Source organism: Magnolia sinica, chromosome 5 (assembly GCF_029962835.1).
Source record: "Magnolia sinica isolate HGM2019 chromosome 5, MsV1, whole genome shotgun sequence".
Lineage (NCBI taxonomy): Eukaryota > Viridiplantae > Streptophyta > Magnoliopsida > Magnoliales > Magnoliaceae > Magnolia > Magnolia sinica.
In genome coordinates this window covers 102,553,880-102,575,089 of record NC_080577.1, presented here as the reverse complement: position 1 = coordinate 102,575,089, position 21,210 = coordinate 102,553,880, and the positions used below count along the sequence as shown (strand labels likewise).

The window sequence follows — 21,210 nt, the reverse complement described above, 5'->3', positions numbered from 1 at the left end:
AAGGCTTAAGGAATTTGGTCTTATTAATACTGCGCTTCTCAGTAAGTGACTTTGGAAATTGGGAACCACATCGAAAGGGCTTTGGAAAGAGGTTATTGTTAGCAAGTATGACATGCAGGTGGGAGGTTAGATGATCAAATCCTCCTCCCTATATCGGGCCTCTGCGGTTTGGAAGTCAATAGCAACTATAGAGCATCTCCTTCGGTAGGGAGTGGCTTTTAGTCTTGGTGATGGGAACCGCATACGTTTATGGGTTGACGTGTGGTGTGGTGATAAGCTGCTCCAAGTTATGTTCCCTAGAATTGCATGATAGCCACAGACCGTTTTGTCCCCGTTCAGCATTGCTATTCTTTTTGTGGCATGTCAGTTGTGTGGAGTCCTCTTTTTTGAAGGAATATGTTGGAGGAAGAGATTGCTGAGTTAGCGCAACATCTGGAACTCCTCAACAACGTATCCCCTTCAACTTTAAGAAGAAGACTCTATGATTTGGTTCGCTCACTTCTCTAATAGATCTTCCTATGCTCTTTCTTCTCGATTCTGATAGTGGGCCCTTATAATCCCCCTCTTATTCACCCTTTTCACCACTGGTTTTACAGGGCTCGTCAGGTGGCTGTGTTTGTGTGGCTAGTGGCTAGAAAGAGAGCGGTGACAGTTGATAACCTACAATGTAGGTCTCTCATTCTTTTGAACATATGCCTCATGTGCATGGACAATGCAGAATTGATCAATCACCTTTTTAGTCATTGTCCTTTCACGTGGGAGGTATTGGGGTATTTCCCTAGGTTGACTAATACGTCTTGGGTGATGTCAAAATCTATGGAGGCCCTCTTATCGGCTTGGTATGGGAAGGGTGGGTGGAATGGCTATCCTTTGGGTTATTTGGAAAGAACGGAATGGACGGTGCTTCAGGAATGATCTCTCTCCAATTGACAGGATGGTGGGCATCATCAAGAGATTTGTTCTTGAATGGGCTTCAGTTCTAAAAGCAACTAAGGCAGCTATTCCCTTGCTTCTATCTATGTCTTAGTGTTTGTATTCTTTCTGGCCTTTGGCGAGTGCCTTAATAAAAATTTTGTTACCTCAAAAAAAAAAAAAAAAAACTATGTGCCTCCTACTTGTCGACTATCTGACTAAAGTGATGTAACTATATTCAAAGTTAATTCATAAATTTATAAATGTAAGATGACATGTATGGAAACACAAACACTATATTCAAAAGCAAAAGAAGTATAAAAACTAGAAATATACCTGTGGACTTTGAAAAAATTATTTTTAACATTTTTAATTATACGTTTCCAAAAAATTCTCAAATTGTCAAGAATGTGTAGATCAAGTTGTATACATGTTTGATTTCATGTTTGGACGCTATGATTGTAACCGAAGTTAAGCACACACTACATGATGTTAGCCAATCGTCTTGATTTTGGCCATGACGACATCAATGTTGGCGGTCTTTGAGAAAGGATCCTGATCAACCCCTATTGCCTCCTTGTCGGGGAACTTCAAAAGGCCTTTGTCGATACTCTCTTGAACTACGTTCCTGTAAATGGCAATTTTTGGTAGAGTGAGTTTTAGACCCATGCGATTTACAATATTTCCCTTTCTTCAATTCTTCGGCTGACGAAATCTTCTAATAGTTGAGAAGTTTGTTAAATCTGACCTCTAACAGAAGGTCAAAGATCTCGTTGGCCTTGGAGATGTCGAAGGAGTACTGTGTTGAAGATTTGGAGATACCCATTCGAGGGTTCACCCCTGCGAAGGTCTGAACCTCTGTACATTTTAAGGCCGAGCATTCGTACAACTGTTTAGCTACCACTTCAGCGACGACCAACTCGTAGTTAGGGTTGCGATAATACGTCCCTTATGACAAGTTCATTCTCTGACTCCTCTTAGAGAATCCATTCATAATGGGTGGCCTTGGTCGATAATTCGAACAGGTCGCTAAAGTACATGCCTTTGAACTTCTTGCGAAGCTTGAAGTCCATGTTGTCAAGGTCGAGTTTAGTGAATTTAGCCTTGGGTAAAGTCACAAAGCATTGATGCTTAGCGGATTTGAACTAGGCGATGAATCGCTTGGTCGATTCATTAGGCAATTGACGAAGTTTGGATAAATCGGCCATGGAGACCTTAGGCTTGGTTTAGTGGAATTGCATATTAAACCTCTCCTCCATCTCCTGCCAGGTTTCGATAGAGTTGGGAGGAAGGTTAATGTGCGAAGTAAAAGTTGCTCTTGTTAAGGAGTTTCCGAACAACTCAAGTTTAAAAAAATCATGGGTCGATATTTTGCCACATTGTATGGTGAATTGATTGATGTTCTCAACCGTTGTCATTTTACGATCTCCAAAGAACAGGGTAAATTCGGGAAACCAAAATCCTCTGGGTAGCTTAAAGTATTGGTCCACCCATTCGGGATAGGGTTTTCGATAAATTAGATGGGAAACTTGTCGGTCATTTGGTTGGATGCCATATTCTTGGATGAGTCCAATGACGTCATCTCGGACGAGAGGGTGCTGCAGTTGCGCAGGATATTGCCTTTACGTTGCTTGGGTAATGGCCGCCAGAGGTGGTGCGAAAGGAGGTTGCTCCCCAGGTATCTCAGTCCTCTGGTAGCTTTGATGAACAGCCGGCGCCATAGGAGGTTGCCCCATGGGTATTCGGCCGTTGGATAGTAATTCTGATTTATGCAGAATTGACATTCTGGGGGTCAACGAATTTCTTTTGGCCATTTGTTTAACCATTTCGGCCGTTTCTCCTTGCCATTGTTGGAGGTGGTATAATACAACCTTGGGATTCGGCTCGGCTGATCCTTGTGGGGGGCTCAGTTGGTTGTTTTGCTTTTAGTTCCACAGGGGAACTGTTAGCAAGTTGAATGTTCATCGTCATCAATAGTCTCTCAAGGAAGCTTTTGAGTGCTCTGGTGGATGACTCTGCTTGGGCCCTATCGCACTCTACGATCTGTCGCAGATCTCCTCGCATCTTGAGGGTGTGATTCGCGACGTCTTCTAGGGTCGGTTGTTGAGAAGATGAATTTGCGTCCACAATCCACATCGACGGGTCCGACTTGCTATTCCTCATATTGTGGCTCTTCTGCAACTTCAGGGGTAAAACTTGCCTTTTTTGGTTTACTAACCATTGTGCTTTACTGAGAAAAACCGAAAATAGTACACCATTGTCCCACCGGGCATGCCAAAAAATAGTGTTGTGGTTCAATCAGACACAAGACTATACAAGTTCATGAACGACCTATATTTAGTCAAACGTGTGTGATTAAGATAGTGTCGGGCGTGCCAGTGTTGTACTCGAATTGAGTTTGATTGAACACTTGCGAACCCAAGATCCAAATCAATCGTAGGATTAGACCTATGAAGGTTGACCTGATTGTTCAACTACCAATGTGCAACGATCAAGTGATTTGGAAGGAAAGGGTTAGTCCTTCTGAATGAGATCTTTTTGCCTTGAGTTAAGAACTTTTCTTTCAACGATGACTGTAGTCCTCAACTTTCTCGGTAATGCAATAATTGACAAATAGAATTAAAAATAAAGGTTAGATTGCCGGTTTTATTGGTTTGGAATTAAGATAAGTACAATTAGTAGCAGTAAAATAAGCAAATAAAGTAAAAGATCGTTCATCTGAACAAACAATTAGGGTGAATGGCCAGTAGGATGTGATTGGCATGATCATCTAAGTATGGACTCGGTTGATCGGGGATTTGGCGACGGAGATGGCACATTTTGAATGTGGACAGCAGACAAGTACAATTCATTACCATTTGTACATGAGCCATTTTTGCACTGGGTCATCTTCACTGTCAGGCTACCTTATTTAGTGAGGTTAGTTGACACGTGTGTTGCACGCCATAAACTACTTATAGCAGGTAAGAATCTATTTAAAGAGAAATAAATCACGGGTCCATCAAATAACCACCGTTTATCCTTTCTGAGATTGATCCGGTTTCGATATTAAAATTAGTAAGTTGGATCGATACCACATGATTTAAATTGCTGAGTTGAAAGCATATCTTCTCTTAATTCATTAGGTTGAGCTCTGCTTTATTTCCATCATTGGCACTGAAAAGAGCCCTTTCTCTAGAGGATTTGGACCATCCACCCAACTGGTTGGTGAACTTTCTGCCCCATTGAGATTCCTAACGTTCGAAAGCAACACTTAAAAAAATGCGAAATGAGTAAATGACTATTCTACCCTTCTCTCTGATAATTAAAAGAAATGCACTACCTTGGACATGCTCAATGGTTGGTCTCTCTGTTGCCCTACATATGACATCTGTATGCTGATTTGGCCAATCCAAATTGCGGGCCCCAATCTGGGTGGACCAGAGAACAAACTACATGTAATTTTGGGCTTTTTAGGCTGTCTAGATCAAGCATTAAGCTTAATAATGATTTTCAAGTGCTAAAAATTGAACTAACCATAGTTTAGGAGAAAATCTTGACTCTCTGGCAGAGAGTGACAGTTGATATGTGAGAGCTAAGAAATTGTACATGTGGCATACAAATAAACTCAGATTAAACCTCCAAATCATGGACTGCAATTCAGATGGTGCATAGACTGAAAATTAAACTTATCCAATTTCCTAACCAGCTCATCAGCGGGCAGCCAAAATGAAAAACAATCAATGGTCCAAATTCAACAAAAAAAAAGCCCCTTAATCAAAGGTTAGGATTGTTCATTTAATTTGAATTTAGCATGAAGATCTGTGTACCATCTTTCTGCAATTTGGGCTGTTTTGTTTGAGTTAAGTGGGCTAAGTGTCCACTTAAACAAAAAAAAAGAAGTATGTAGTTATTTGTCCAAAAAAACTGACCGTAACCATCATGATAGTGTGTGGTTCAATGCACAATAGTCCAAAAAGGCAATTAACCACAATCCAAAACCATTAACACATTCAGATTGCCGGGCAACTGTTATCAGAGGTTTGCCTTGTTTGCCCTCGACAGCATCAGTAGGAAAGACAGCCTAAAATCTTTAGGTAGGTTAAGAAAAGCCGCACCGTACACTTCTTTCGGCAGTAGCTTCATCACTGATAGTACCTCATGTGGAGAAAGTTCCTGTACCTGCTGCAATGTTGGTATGATTTTAGACGTTCGCGAGTAGTCTTTGCCCTGTTTCATAGCCTGCAATTAATTTCAATGCACGTGCATTTGCCATTTCAGTCATCCCTGTACCCACCATTTCGACTGGACGGGACACTCTTGCCCTCTTCCTGGAGTTCACAGTGCTATTTGTGTTTGCAGAGTGGTTTCCCTTCATTGATGGGCTTGCTTGGGGCACATTAATGCCTTCATGACTCTCAAATGACCATCAAATCTCGAGACCACGTTCACCATACATTGAGATCTACAGCAGTATGGGTCATTGAATCTTCCGGTTCCATCCTTCCCATTGAACTCACACCTGGTGGTATGTTGCCAGCTGAACGACCTCCACCAGTTGCACGGTCGTTACCAAAGCTCTAAATCATAGCACCTTGGCATAGGTTTTCCGCAAACATTATAGGCATACTTAAAACTTTATAGGCATCCAAACGACCCCTAAATGAATCTTTAATGATGATCCCCCCAGCTAAGAGATTAATTCTGAATCAATCTAATTTACCCAAGATGGTAAAAGCAAATTTAGGAAATACTCATCAAAATCGTCAATCACATCTGTCCATCAATCCCCTGTCATCCATCACATCTTTAAATCAATCCCCTATCATCCATCACATCCTCCCATATCTCCCATAAATAGTAGATTATAGCTCTTGATATTTAGGCCCCAAATCCATAACTAAACAGTTCAAAATTAGCACATGCTGGGTCCTAAGGTGGGCTGTGGCCTGTGGCCTTCATCGTCACTGTTGAATGATGTGCGCGGTGGCATTCTATGGCACTTTTGCACGGTGGTATTCTATGGCACTTTGGATAACTTGACCTAGTTTTGTTTAGGATTGGCAACGGGGTCAGGTTCAGTTGGTATCAGCCCTGACTCAACCCATTTGCTGAATGGGATGAGGATTCTGGTTTGAACCCATTTGAGAAAAAAAACATTATTGTATGAATATTGTGAAAATTTGGTTGAAAATGAAAAACTTCTGCAATAATGGGATTATGGGACTACATTTGATGTTAAGTTGGACACGTGGCGTTAACACCCTTCAGAATTTAGGTGTCAGTGCAGGATATAATTGGATTATGCAACTTGTTGAATGACTTGCATTCTGTTAAGGAGGTTATAAACAAATTAATCTCTCTAGTTTGAAGGAAGTAATGGGGAGCTGTTTGGATAGTGAGAATCCAAACCATGTACATGGAAAACCCCTATGGAATCCAAAGGAAATGGAAAACTGCGGAATCCAACAGCTAGTCCATTGTTTGGTTTTGATGTTTTCCATGGAAATGTTAAAAGGCCAACAGTCACACAACAAGAGCTCCCTCGTAACCGTGGAAATCTACATAATACCCTCTTTTCTTTTTTTTTTTTGGGAAATGGTGGCTCATTTTTTGAGGAAAACTGTGAAGTGGAAGTTGATTTCGACACCTTAATGTGTTTTCACAAACAGGGGAAAATGTTACATCTAGGGAAATTGATTTCATTTCCACGGTTTCCATTGTTTTCCACCAATCCAAACACCCAAAGCTGCTAATGACAGAGAAATCTCATGTTCTAGCTTCTTAAGGCATCAGCAAGCTTTATAGATTAGACAAATGTGGTCCTCTTATGGTAAAAGGAGTATGAGGGAAACTTGATACAAATACGATCAGCTTCTATTGCGCTGTGCTCTCTTTCAGGAAAAAGAAGAGATAGGCTTCTATTAGGAGAGTATGGAGTTAGGAGTTGGGGCGTGCAGATGAATTGTGATTATGGCTGGTTCTGGTGGTGAAAATAGGAGAGTTGGAATGAGAAGCCAGATTGGGGAAGGTTCCTTAGGAATTGATTCTATACAATGGCAACCATTGTCAACCTACTAGACGTGTGTTCAGGTAATTGTGCAACTTCCATTGTCCTTGCATTTGGCGAGTCAAGACTTGTTTAAATCTGTTCAAGCTTCATCACCTTTATTATATGTATTTTTAATGATTCATTAACTTTATTATATGATTGATGTAAAGGGGAAATGATGCAATGTCATTGAAGACCAGTTATGACCTCTTTGGTTATGGATTTACTGCATTTCATGAGCACAAATGAAGATTTGGAAACTGTTTCAGAGAGTCCCACCCACCTCCACAAACTGCTTTAGGTTGGTTTTGTCCAAAACCGATGACTCCCACACCATGTCCTCTTGAACATGCATATGTTTCAGGTGGCAATTGGGTCTGTCTCTAGCAAAACAGAGTCGACTAGGATTGTTTGTGAATTTCTGACAAGGAATCTGTAGAAGGAATCTATTGTATCTGACAGAATAAACTGGCAAATTTGCAAGGAATAAATAATATAATGATTAGAAAGTAGGAAATGCTAACTCAATTCTTCGAAATATGTTGCTTCATTTGGTTATTTTAGAAGGTCTTTGAGTCTGTTGCTTTACTGTGCAAAATCCTTGCTTCCGTTGTAGAAGTAAGCCCATGTTGATTATCTCACTATTATGCATTTTTCTTTTTTTACAAATAAATAATGATATTTTGCTTACCTTTCAGAGAGGGTTGAAGAGTGCTGAAGAAGTGAAGTTGCAACAGGAAATAAAGGAACTTTTGAAAGAAGCGAGCTCCTTATCTACGTGGGTGATTCCAATCCTTAAATTGGACTCCTTTATCCTGATTTTTGGAAGGCACCTTATGAAATATGAAAGCTAATCTTTGTCAATGAAAGTTGGGGCTTCTCTATTGTTAAAATATGAATAGTTCTAGTTTTCGATTGAACTTCAGTAATGTTTTACCTCAAACAACTTACTAAATCTGTCAGAGCAGTTTTACCATTTATTTTGTTCATTAATGACTAGAGGCTTATAGTTCAGCAAAACTGTAATGGGTTGTACAAAATTGATTGCACTATTGAGTTCCTTATTTTTGTTAATGGAATGAAAATCTGTTAGCAAAGGAAACAATTGTTTCCCTGATTCCCTCAACAACTGATGCATGTTGCAAATAAACCACCCATAGGCAGGTAGTAGCACGAATACAGACCACCACCCCAAAACCTCCAATTTCACCAAGGTGGGTCCAAATGCACCTAGGTGCGTGAATTTCTCATGTGCTACTAGTGTGTGAGACGACTGAACTAAATTTGGAATGTGCGTACCTCATCCCAGCTTGCTGAGAAGCAAAAGCAAAAGTTGGAAGTGATACTGTTTCTCAGACTGCTGCTACCTTTCCAATATGAAATAAATTCTTTTGTTCTGTTTTGAACATTCAAGTTGATCAATAATATGAGTTTACAATCTGCAGTTTTTCTTTTTAATTTTTTTCCGCAGGCCATCGACATTTGCTCAAGCTGCAAAACTTAGAAGGGCGGCAGCAGCCAAGGAGAAGGAGCTTTTAAAAAGTATGCTGTGGGCCTAACATTATTGATATAAAATACATAAAAACGAGTTTTTTTTTTTTTTTTTTGGCAAAAATGGGCCTAAGGTGGTAATGAAATGGTAGAAAGGGATGCATGGTTCGACTTTAAAGCGAAATCAGATGTTTAGTTTTTGATATGGCAAAGGATGCGTATGATCATGTGTCACGTTTTACACTTGACAAAACGATGGAAGTGTCCTTTCATTTGAGACAGTGATGATAGAAACATGCCCACTACCCCTATCTCTCAAAAGAAAAAACCATACCCCCCCCCCCCAATCTATTCCTCTTTCCCTAATTAAATTAAAGGCAAAGTACACAGACACATAGGAAGCAATTCCTCACTTTATCACACTCCCAAGTTCACCTTGTTTTTTAGTCTGGAGATAGGTGCATCTAATTTGCAAATAGTCAAAGCATATTGCTTTCTACCATGCTAGTTGTTGGATATGGACATGTGGGGCCTACTCGTGGACAACCACTTGTAGGTGAATTCCACATGATTTCCTCTGTGGTGCTTTTCCTAGGAATCCTTTCCCAAATTTTTTTTTCTCTCAAAATTTAAATTTAAATTTTGAACAAGAGAGGGATTGGGATAAGGTAGATAATTCCGATGTCATAGGGATAAGCCAATCAAAGTATTCCATACTGGTGGCCATTACCGACGATATGGGGCCCTGTTATGGGCTGTTACAGATTACGGGCCTCTAAAAAAAAAAACGGCTGTTATGGCCTTATTACTCATAACTGTTACCACCGCTACCATTACGTAATGGTCGTTGCATAATTGTTTTGGCATTACCTTACTCCCAATCTTCTTGATTCTAAGAGGGAGGCATTCCTTGGTAGAGGCATTCCAACCAAGAGAATTTCCTAGAGAGAATCAATAGGAATAGTACCCACTGTCCATTGTGTTTAGGGACCATTCTAACCATAGAATCAAAGAGGTGATCAGATACTCATTGCTCATTTAGTAGTTAGATGGACTGCTAGACATAGACCGTCCATCTTTGGCTTTGTGCAAAGGTCCCTAAGATTGTGTAGATATTGTCAATTCTTGTGGGCTCACCCATTTGGGCCTTTCAAAGTGGTATCAGAGTAGCTATGATGGATGTCCAATCTTTCTGAAGTCATGTTGAGGTAACTACCTTACCCTAGTCTAAAATTTTATTAATTTTAATGCCTTTTATTTTTCATATATTTTTCATTATTTTCATGCCCATTTCTGATTAAAACTCAACCAACTGTATCCAAGAGAGCACCATCATCGAGGATGGTATCAACAAACATGACCAACTGATGAGAAATGAAAAGGGAAAAGATAGAAAAAACATAATAAAGAAATAAAAATTAAAAATGAAATAAAGAAAATGGGAGAGGGGTCTGGAAAGTTGGTGTCGGGCTGCGTCCACTGGCCATTGAGGTAGTGGCAGCTCCTTCACCTTTGCTTAGAGATGCAACAATGGCTGCCTTTAATTAGAAAAAAAGTGGTTATTTTATAAAACCTTAACCAAGAAGAAGAGGAGAGAAGATGGGGTTCTTGGGTTTGAAGCTTGGGCATGTGGGCTCACTTTAGGAACGGGTAAAAACCTACCTTGGCTGCCATAGATAAGGGATGGATGGAGGATGGAAGATGGGTTTCATCAAACTTTATTAAAAGAAGAGGAAGAAGGGGATTAGTGGGTCCCAAAATGGGGGCTTGGTTTTAAATGGGCTTCCTAAGGGGTATTTTTGCCATCTTTTTCGGCTTAGATCTGTTGCACTGGATGGACCCCACTTAGTGAAGCCCATGGACAACAAGTATTGCTGCAAGTGTGCTGTCCATTGCCCCATTAAACAAGTGGGTTCAAATCTGGGCCTGGATCCATTTAGCATACACTGCTTTTGGGCATCTAGACAACATATGCGGACCCCACATTTGTGCATAAATCGAGATGGACTCTGATAAAAGCCTACAACCCTTCAATAGTCGAGATTAAGTTAATCTTGGTAAGGGTCCTGAATCAGCCATTTGTGGGCTGATTTAGGCCAAGTCCTAATAAGTGACTAAGGGTTCTTCGGTTAGATCCAACCAATGGCGACTGGGGAGGTCCGTTTCCAGATCTCCTGTGATGTATGTATCAAAATAAAGGCATTAAATAAAGAAATTTTGGATTCCATATTCATAATTATGGATTTTGATATGCCCTTAAAAATGCATTTTGATAATGTGATCATGATCTATTATGTGGAAGTAAGAGGTGGGCCACACACTATGAGATGATGCCCAAAAATCTGTGACCCAACATGATCTTTTGCTTTTTAACTATTGGTAATTGGACGTGTTTGCCCATTGCGTGTTGAGTGTAAATCTTTCTATATAACCGTTCAATCACTATTGATCACAGACCTGCTAGTGATTAGATCCATCATCAACGATGATGATCAAAGCTAATGATTGGATCCATCATCAATGGTGATTGTGAACGCTAATGAACGGATCCATCATCAACGGTGATAATTGGTTCCATTTGTAAGATTAGCATTACTTTTCAGTGATTATTATGGTAGAGATTTGTAGATGATAGTAGTTGGCTTGATGTGTTTAAATCACTGCCCCCAATTGATGTATGGACCCGTGATGAAAGGTTTCATATGTTATATAAATGACTGTCGCAGGAGCATCCTACTCTAGAAATACCGATAATTAATGCTGATACATAATGATCATAGCTAAGAGGTGATATTCATGCAATGTTGAGATGATCACCAAAAGCCTTAATGGCCGAATTATAATCGCCGAACTATTTAAGAGTCAGAAGATTGACGGTAACTATGATGATGGGTCCCATGCCATGAGATTCCTTCTAGATGGGGATGATATCTCACACAAGTGGGCCCCACAGGCCCATATCCACAGTATATGCCAAGCCCATCTTTTGCATTAAAAAAAAAAAAAAAAAAACCATTACTTAGTCTTTTTTCTTATACTGCATTTTACGTTCCCTTTTTTCCCCCTTGCTTAAAAATGACATTGGAACAATGTTTTGTCTCTTATGCCAAAAATAAAATTATATGCTTGAACATTTATACCATCTCCAGTACAGGAGTCGCACAATAAGGGAAAAAAAGGGTCCAATGATCTGTATTTGCAAGCCCTGGGGAGTTTGAAGGTACCCTTGGATGTATTTAAATGGTTTCCATGCTCTCTCTGTTAAGGTTCTGAACAACTGTTTCACTGGTTGGATTCATGTAGGTAGTGACATATCTTGGTCTCACCTGGTGGTTTTGGGGTGTTCCTCTCGCTGCCATTCCTCAGCAACTTCTGCAACCTTTTGGTAATAGTCTGAGCACAATATTTGGTTTTGACATCAGTGGTCTTGGTCATTCTTGCATGCTTTCCTTGTTTGACTCTGTTTCATCTCTTTTCATTAAATTAACAATTGTATGAGATGTTCTTCCCCATCCATTTCTTTGCACAAATCAGGTAAAAGAGAACCTTTGCCTGTAGATATTTCAGTTTTCTTTCATGCTTGAAATTAGTTTGAGTGAACAAGCTCTTCCAAATGATTGCATAAGATGCACTAGGAACCTGTGAAGACTGACACAATCAATGATTATTGATCGAATTCTGCCGATGATGCACGGAGCAGACAATCTCAGAACTTTTGTGAAACTTGCAATGAAATTTTTGTCTGAGAACGAGTATTGATGGATGAGGATTGATTACTCATCTGTTGGGGACTCGATTCAGTAGGTGTAACTTGCATAACGTAAAGAAGTAGTAACGGCTATTATGGGATTGCCATATATCTTAAATCTATGTATGTTCTAGCCCTGCTTTGAGTGGCAAGTGATCAGCCAACTCTTGTGGCAAGTGGGTGGGGTGGGGGGATAAGGGTGGTGGTGGTCTTGACAGAGTCATTTCCCATTGACTCCTAGCTGTCCTCACCTTAGGCTTTTGCTTCTTTTTTTTTTCCTGCTATCATAATAAAGGTTTTGTTAATTATTGAAGGAAGAATGATATCTTTTGTAGTTCTCAGATCACAAAGAAGGATTGAAAATCGGTTTTGGTGTACCATATTGGTCACCATCGAAACCAGGTTATCTTGCTCCATATCAGCCATGTTAGGCTGATACAGCTGTATTGTTTATGGAGGAAACTGGTTTGTATTGGGTGATACCTACTCGTGTTGGACGATACTTTAAACCTTCATCACAACCTAACAATTGACAAATTGGCGTTAGAAGTTCTGTTTAAATATTTATATATAAAAAAAATTACAAGTTAGCAAAACCATCAATTCTGATCAACTGTCAGTAAATCATCAGCCACTCATCGCTCGCATTCATCTCATTAGCATTCATCTGACTTATTCATCATTGTCAAACCTATAAACCAGTTACCAACTTGAGTTTATACTAGATAGGCAGCTACCAGTTGCAAATATGTAGAATTGCAAAGCCAAATTGCATCAAACCAGGTAGCTAACTTAATGGGCAGCTAACTTAGAGAGAGGGCTTGCATTCTCTCTTCTTCCTTCTCCAGTGGGATCACAGTCAAAGGGGATTGAAAAATGTCACCTGGTAGGTGTCCGAAGAATCTTTGAAACGTTGGTAAGTTTCCTACAATTTCAATGAAATTTGGGAGTTCGGAAAGCTAACCATATAGTGAACTCACTTGTGAAAGAGGATATTGTTAAAGTGGAACTTTGTTTAGGGATACTTGGCCCCTCATTTGATGTTCTTTTCTTCTCCTTGGCCTTTTGGTTCTTTGTAACTCCTCATTTTTAATAAAATTTGCCCATTATCCATTAAAATTTCTATGCATACATCATCATATGTACATGCAAAACGTAGTGCAGGGGAGCTACGTGCACACACTCCTCTGTAGGGGAACACTACTCTCTCTCTCTCTCTCTCTCTCTCTCTGTATATGTGTGTGTGTGTGTGTGTGTGTGTGTATTCATAATGTGTGTATGTATATCTATACATATACATACATGTGTGTGTGTGTAGAAAAATGCTCTCATGAGAACCGGTTCTCATGAGAAGTTTGTGAGAACTTTTGACACGTGATGTGAGCACAAAATCCTGATGGTGCACTAGATGTGTCACCTTAGGAAACCCCCAATGCTAACTTTTTGGCCCGATCCAACAATTTGGTGGGCCATAGCAAAGTGAACAACCCCCAGGCCCTTGATTTGCCTCTCACTTTGCTATGGCCCACCATATTTTTGAATCAGGCCAAAAAGTTAGCCCTGGGGGTTTCATGAAGTGACTCGTCTAGTGAACCATCTGGATTTTGTGCCCGCACCACGTGTCAAAAGTTCTCATGAAGTTCCCATGAAAACTGATTCCCGGGAGAGCATTACTCTCTCTCTTACACACACACACGCATGTGTGTGTGCCGGGGCAAGTTGTCTCCTGACTAGACACACCTACTGGCATTCTTGTCGCTATATGCAGTGGTATTCTTTTCAATGTATGGTCACTTAGATCTCTAGAATCCTACATCTTATTATTTTACCATTGGTTGCTGTTTCAGGCCACAGTCTAGGATTGTTTATCTGTTTGAAGGATGGTATTCTGTCCTATTTGGCATTGAAGGCCATATTCTTGGAAAGATTTCTCCTATTTGCAAACTTGGCCCCCGAAAAGGGGTGCTGAAGTGTGTCAGGTTGTCAAGGCCCCATCATTAGTGATGTTGTGCTAGAGTTGCAAATGTAGGTCGAAAAGCAGTGAGCAGAGCATCACAAAGCGAGCCGGCGCTCTATTACATAAGGCTAGACAAAGGAGCAAACTTTTGGCTAGCTGAGGTGAGCAGGAGCAAAGCGTTCTCCTGCATCTGTCAATAAAGTTATGTTAGTTCTTTAGCTGCCATATTAAGTCAGTTCGAAGCAAGGATATCAGCTATTAGTGGAAGGGATCACAATAGAGGTGTCGGTCGTTTATGTTTATACTTGCTAACTTTTGTAACACATGCTTCCATTTTCCCAACTCTGAATTGCTGCTTTCCTCATGCTTTGCACTGCCATAGTTTGGAGTTTGGACCAACATTTTGGGGTCCATTGGATCTGATTAGAGTTGAGACTGTAGGATCCAATCATTAACTGGGTCGGATCTGTATCCAAGTCCAACCTGTCCGAAACTGGCCATAAAAGAAGCACTGTATTGTCTGTAGCCTGCTCAATGACTAAAACAAGCGTGTTTCTTTCCCAACTCTTCATACTTGTTGGGTGCTTTCGTCTGTCCCTGTCACACGTTCACACACATGCACACTAACCCCTCTCTTTGACTCATCCATCTCTCCCTTCACCATCCCTGACATGCTGGAGTGAAATAAAAGCCATCATACCCATAAAAAAAATCTGTCACTCAACACCCATGCAATAAATGCCACTGTCAATCCAAGACAAGTGTATTCTTATGATAATTTGGGATTCGGTTAGAGATTCATTTTATAATTGAATTGTGGATCTGGTAAACCTGAACCCAGTTGTCTCTCATTTCAGATCTGGGTAAGGTCTTTCCCCTATCTAGTGACCTTACATAATTGGGTCACATTCGGGTCAACCCTGGTCCTATCTGAATCCAACACATGTACAACCCCACATTGAAGGGTGTTTGTCAATCAGTTTTTCGTTCTCTCGTCAGATAGGTGATGGGTTTTAATTGAGCAGAAGATAGAGTTCTAGATGAAGGTCTTAAGTCTAGCCTACTCGTCCTCACATGAAAAGCTTTTTGTGGAGGGCATTCTTTTTGTATGGTTTCTTGGCTTCTATGAAGAGTGATGTTCCAAATAGATTTATGAATGTTATAGGGCATCTACCTTGTATTCATAACTAGCTAAACATAAAGTTCTCTTTTGTAAATGCTCCTCATGAGTCCAAATCAGTGGATAATCTTGTGAAGGCATTCTAGATTGTAGACCTTTTATCAGCATTGGCAGTCTCTGTACTTCCTATTTTGATTGTGATAACTTTAGTCACCAAAAAGGAAAAAATCATGATAAGAACTAGATGGTGACCTGGCTTCTAGAGGGGTTGGTTCCTACCAAAAGCTGCCTGCATGCTAGTCTATTACACTCTGTGGGCGAGAATGCCAATCATAGTTGCAATTGAACTAATGAATTTAGTGGGATTTCCTGTGAAGTGGGACCAAGGGAAGGGTGCTGATGATCTTGTCATGTGAAATGTGTGCATAAGAGGTCATGAAGATTTGGGTTTTTAATTGAGTTCTGTTGTTGGCCCTTATATATTTGACAAGGGAAACTGGTGAGAACAGGCATAGCAATTGAATTGCTTACTAACATGAACTTGATGTCATTTAAAAAAAGAAAAAGAAGTGTATGAAACCTGCAATTCCTACTAGAAATAAATTCGCTTTTGAAGGAATGCAATACAGACCAATAAAAAGAAAGAAAGAGAAAAAAAAAAAAAAAAAAAGGATTGTGTTTGGGAGTCGGCTCAAAGCTCATCCTCAGTTTGGTAGCAATCTGCTATGAAAACGCTCAGCCGGGTTTGAGCCCGTATCTCAGTGGCGGACAACCTGATTTTCAACATTGAGATCTTAGGTTCAATCCCCACTTACCAAGCACCCCCAAGCCATGATTTTTTAATGGGAGTGTTATCATATGCTGGAAAGTGGTGATGTTATCCTATCAATCCTCGGTGCTGATCATGTATTAAATCAATGATCGTGATTGGAATCTTGCATGATCAAATGACAGCTCATTCGTCGTTGATCCAAATGGCCTGAAATTTTACATGCTTATGTAAAATTATATGATAAACACTTTAGACGAAGCAGAGCAGCTTGCTGAACGTTCAATCTGGAAAGAATTGGTCCGAACTACACACAGCCCTTCATTGTTTTGAGGCAGTCTCTGGCCCAAGAATCAATAGGGCCAAATCGAAAATGTTCGGGATTAATGTCCAATCTGAGACCCTGCTTAGCTTTGCAAATATTATCGGGTGTGCAGCTGATTCCTTTCCCACTTTCTTTGTGGGCCTCCCCCTTTCTGCTGGTCCTCCTCCTAAATCGGTTTGGGACAGAGTGGTCGCTAAATTTCATAAACATCTCGCTAGATGGAAGAGTCTCTATCTCTCCCTCGGCGGTCGACTTACTCTTATCAACGCCGCTCTATCCAGTCTTCCGCTTTATTTCATGTCCCTGCTCAGATGCCCACCTTCAGTTTTGAGGTCTATAGATCGCATTAGAAGAGACTTTTTGTGGTTCGGGAAGGAGGACCACAGTAACATTCATTTGCTCCAATGGAGTCAGGTCTGCAAGTCGGTCCATCAGGGAGGAGCTAATGTTAAACATCTGAAATCTATGAACCAAGCTTTGCTTGGGAAATGGACCTGGAGACTGGCAGCTGAAGATAATACTCTATGGACAACGATCATGAAAGGCAAGTATAGCTCTTCCCCGGGAGGTTGGTGGACAAAAGATTCCTCGGCCTATAGGGCCTCCCACGTCTGGAGAGGAATCCTCAAATCTAAGCCTTTGGTTATTCAAAATATTTCCTTCGAGCTGGGCAAAGGATCTTCTATCCGTTTTTGGGAAGACCCATGGATCGGAGACACCCAGCTGAAATTTCGTTATCCTAATATCTATCGCCTTGCTCCTGTTAAGAATGTCTTTGTCGATCAATATTATTCAGTAACGGCTTCCCAATTTGTTTGGGATATCAGGTGCTTAAGGAATCTTCGTGACAACGAACTCTCAGAATTCATGGAGCTCCTTCAATGCGTTTCGAAGACTGTGCTGACTCCTGCAGTACCTGACAGACCCATATGGAAAATTGATAAGTCCAGCTCTTTCACGATTAAATCGTTTTACTCCCAGATCGAACCTAAATTTTCCCAAGATAAAACAGCCTCCCCTTTCATCTGGCGCTACCCGGCCCCTCCCAAGGTTATTTGTTTTGGCTGGCTAGTTGGGAAGAACAGAATTTTAACCATGGACAACCTGAGAAAAAAAGGTATGCAGATTGTCAGCATCTGCCTCTGTTGTATGCGCAATGCAGAATCAGTCGACCACCTCCTTGTGCACTGCCCCTACATTACTCACATTTGGAGAGACTTCTGTCAGCGTTTCAAGATTAACTGGTGCTTTCCCGATTCAGCCTTCAACCTCTTATACAGCTGGCATGGTGTCAGATTAGGGAAGGCCAAGACTACCATTTGGAGGATGGCCATTCTAGCAATATGGTGGTCTGTTTGGCTAGAAAGATATGACAGATGCTTCAACGACTCCTCTTCGCCAGTGTCTGTGGTTGGATACAGGGCTAAAAGAATTCTTATAGCATGGGCAGCTAATGTAAAAGGGTTGAATGATTTTGACTTTTTTTTCTTAGGGGATTAACGTCTTTCTGCGATCTCAGCAGAGTCGTTTCCTCTCTTGTTTTCTGTACTTTCTCTTTTCTTCTTAATATATTTCCCTTTCGTTGCTTATATAACAAAAAAAAAAAAAACTATTAAGTTGTCAAAATTCCAAATTGGCTAAAACTTAATTTGTAGTCTAACATCGACGTTCTGAACACATCTAATGGTTCAGATTGTGATTTTGATCTATGGATCATAAAGATTTGATCACCCCTCTCCCTCCAAACAAAAAGACAAGGACAAAAAATCTTACGGTTCTGATTGTGTGATTTTGATCAGTGGATCATAAAGATTTGATCACCCCCCAACTAACAAAATGACCAAAAATAAAAAATAAAAAATCATCAATGCATTCTCTTTCATGTTTAGAGATCATCAACCCAGTAGCTGCATCTGTTTGTGCCAGTTGTGGCTCACGATAAAACCCTTATTTAGAAGCTTACTGGTTTTGCATTGATTGCCTGCCAAAATGTATAAGCTGAAAAAAATGTTTTCAAATATTCTTTTGCAGGGAAGGCATTGTCATGGAGAGCTGGAGAATCTATACCAGGCTATGTCATGGTAAAAACATACATATTCTTCCCATGTTTATCGTAGATTGACATTAATTACTTTGCTATTAATGCACATGTAGATTGGAGTTATACCTTGGTTAGTATTGACGGCACGAGTGAGCAAGTTCCTTTGTCAGAGGCTACCAAAATCCCTGCATTTCTTCCACTCATAGACCTTGGAGATCTATGAACTGCATTAGTAATCAGTAATCGGCGACATACCTATTAGCCATAGATGGGAGAGGTAATTTCTTACTGTTTTAACCATTCATTTTATTGGTTTTGTTTTATGTTATGAAAGAAGCTTGTAAATACGCTTTTGAATTTTGTTCACACATATACGGTAAGGGGCACGTTAGTTAAGCCATCTGGATGTTTGGGACTTTGCCAATCTAAAAAATGAGTACTTTCATGTTACTGAGTACCGCCAAGGTGATGTGAGTCTGTGATTAGTCCACCTAGATGGGGGGCCACCCACATGCTATGTTTAACTGGTTCTCTCTCTCTCTCTCTCTCACTCATTTGAAATACATTTCTGAACAGTTCAACTGGTTGCAGCAAGGTACCTTATGGGCCCGGTTTTGGGTGGACCGATCAGTTTGCTGTCTAAGGAAGGGCCTGGCATGGTTCCCCCATTTGTATCTTGATTTCTTCAAGTTACTCTTGAGGAATTCTTGGATTGCCTTGGCAATGTTGCTGTGGCTCCCAACTCCATATGCGTGGGTCCCATGGTTCATTGATCTAACCGTTGGTCTGGTGGGCCCACAATGGGTGGGGTGTGCTCCTAAGAAATTCCCTGATTGGAAGATCATAAGATATCCATGAATTCATCTGGCCATTCGACATTGAGCGAAGAAGAAATTGAGTTAGCTTACTGGTCCCTTAAGCAAATAGCTAAGGCCACTGGTGTAATTTGGCTGGTGCTAATGAGCTGTTGCTAAGTGATAGCAATCAGCACAACCTTGAGTTGTTACTTTTTTACTTTTCTTACTCTGGCAGTGTGATAGATGATGCCCGGGCACTTGGAAATTACTTAAGAAATTGCATTTGCGCCCTTCATCAGGTAGGCCCTGCGGATTTGCCAGTAATTGAGTCAAGAATGCTGCTATTTTCAGTCATTGCGTCATCCTGTTCATCCACGAGATCTGGAGAGTTTGTGCTTTTATTCTTTTGGACTCATCTTTTCTAGGTCCTGGTTTACATATAAGAATTGCATCACAGCCGTCCAATTTTAACCTTTATTTGTTCATTATCTACTGTGGGCGGCAGGTCTTCTATCCTGTCCATTTGCGAGCTAATTGATCAGATGACTCATCAATAGATGTGTGATAGTGGGATTAGGTACTAGATGTGTGATGACTCATCAATAGATGAGAGCTTGCGTGTATTGATAGTGATTGGAGTATAAGGTGGCATACGTGGCGTGGTGCATGTATATGAGTGTGTGATGGCATGCTATCAGGTGGGTGCTTTCAAAGTTTGATGCAGCCCTGGTTTGTGCTGCACCGTTGGTAAGCATGTGTGTAGAGAATAAATGTTCAGCCTCCTACTCAACCGAAGATAAAATAGTATAAAATACTATATAAGGCTTTGGTGAAAATATGTTAGGGCGGGCGTTTGGTTGCACCAAATATCATGAAATTTCATGATTAATAAGGTACCCTTTAGTAAACTGAAAAATAAGGTCTGAAAATTAATTTTTAACTGTCAAAAACTTGAAAACTTCTGGTAAATAGTAAAAAACCTGTTTGGTAATTTATCTAATAAAAGTTTTGATATTTGAAAGTAAGTACCCTTTTTTTAATATATATATATATATATATATATATAACGCTCACCTGCGAACCAGTTCGTACGTACTACGTACGAACTTTTTTGGGAACCCATCATATGTGAGGTGGATCAAAAATCTGAACCGTTCATGTGAAGCAGCACCTCCTGAAACCCCTTAGGACCAAGTTTTACTTTGATCTAAAACTTTTATGGGCCATGAAAACTGAAAACAGTTTCCTCCCTTGATTTTCGTTTCTCTTTGCTATGGCCCACCAGAATATTAGATCGGGGTGAAAACTTGTATTATAAAGTTTTATGGGATTCCGCATCACATGGACCGTTCAGATTTGACACTCATGGCACGTGTGCAAAGGTGCGCACGTGCGTAGGTGCACAGGGGAGCATGACTCGCAAAGGGGGAGCTTCTGCACCTCTCTCCAAGAGATACGATTCGGTATCTGAATCGGCTGAAGTAGAGTGAAGAGGCGGCTACTCTCCCAGCCCACGGGAAAGCCTCTTCCAGCAGGTGCATGGAATGCCCCACAATCAGAATCAAACAGGATGGGTCAAGGGGAGGTTCGGGACGAAACCAGAGTTGGCTCGCGTATTTGATTGCTTGGCTCGCTCCGTCCCTAGTATCACTCAAAAGGCTCGCTCTTGTAGCTCGCAGCTTGCTGGTAGCGGTGGCAGGGATATATATATATAAAATTATTCGGTAAACACAAATTACAAATGTCTAAAATTGGCAATTTGTCATGTTTATCTCTATTGTTCCAATTTCTGTCTTTTATAAAGTATGAGACAAAACCTGTTATTACTGTGCTTCTAAATTTGGCACACCTTTGCTAAATCTAATAAAAATTTATTAATTTCTCACCAAATAAAGTCAAGTAGATGAGTGGTCTAGATCTTTTATGTTTGCCACGTGCATGGAGGCAGGGATATACACTGTTATGCTCAGATATTCAGTTTTTAAATGTGTGCCCCTTAGTTCTGTGCTGAAAGCACAT

General features: G+C 40.5%; 1 protein-coding gene across 6 annotated transcripts in view; it reads left to right on the top strand.

The window, feature by feature from the left end:
* LOC131246483 (protein GET1) overlaps positions 1-19,774 on the top strand; it is a 35,027-nt gene extending 15,253 nt beyond the window's left edge. The window contains exons 2-8 of one of the 6 annotated variants that reach the window (XR_009171398.1): positions 7,642-7,721; positions 8,415-8,485; positions 11,584-11,654; positions 11,738-11,819; positions 18,385-18,434; positions 18,508-18,671; positions 19,491-19,774. Coding sequence is in view for 2 of the 6 variants with exons in the window: in XM_058246658.1 (XP_058102641.1) it covers positions 7,642-7,721; positions 8,415-8,485; positions 11,584-11,654; positions 11,738-11,819; positions 18,385-18,434; positions 18,508-18,600 (447 nt within the window). In the remaining 4 variants the exon portion in view is untranslated. Of the gene's footprint in view, positions 1-7,641; positions 7,722-8,414; positions 8,486-11,583; positions 11,655-11,737; positions 11,820-18,384; positions 18,435-18,507; positions 18,845-19,426 lie in introns of those variants that run through there. The other 5 variants (XR_009171397.1, XR_009171401.1, XR_009171400.1 and 2 more) reach the window with 5 other exon arrangements.
* The last annotated feature ends 1,436 nt before the right edge of the window (positions 19,775-21,210 follow it).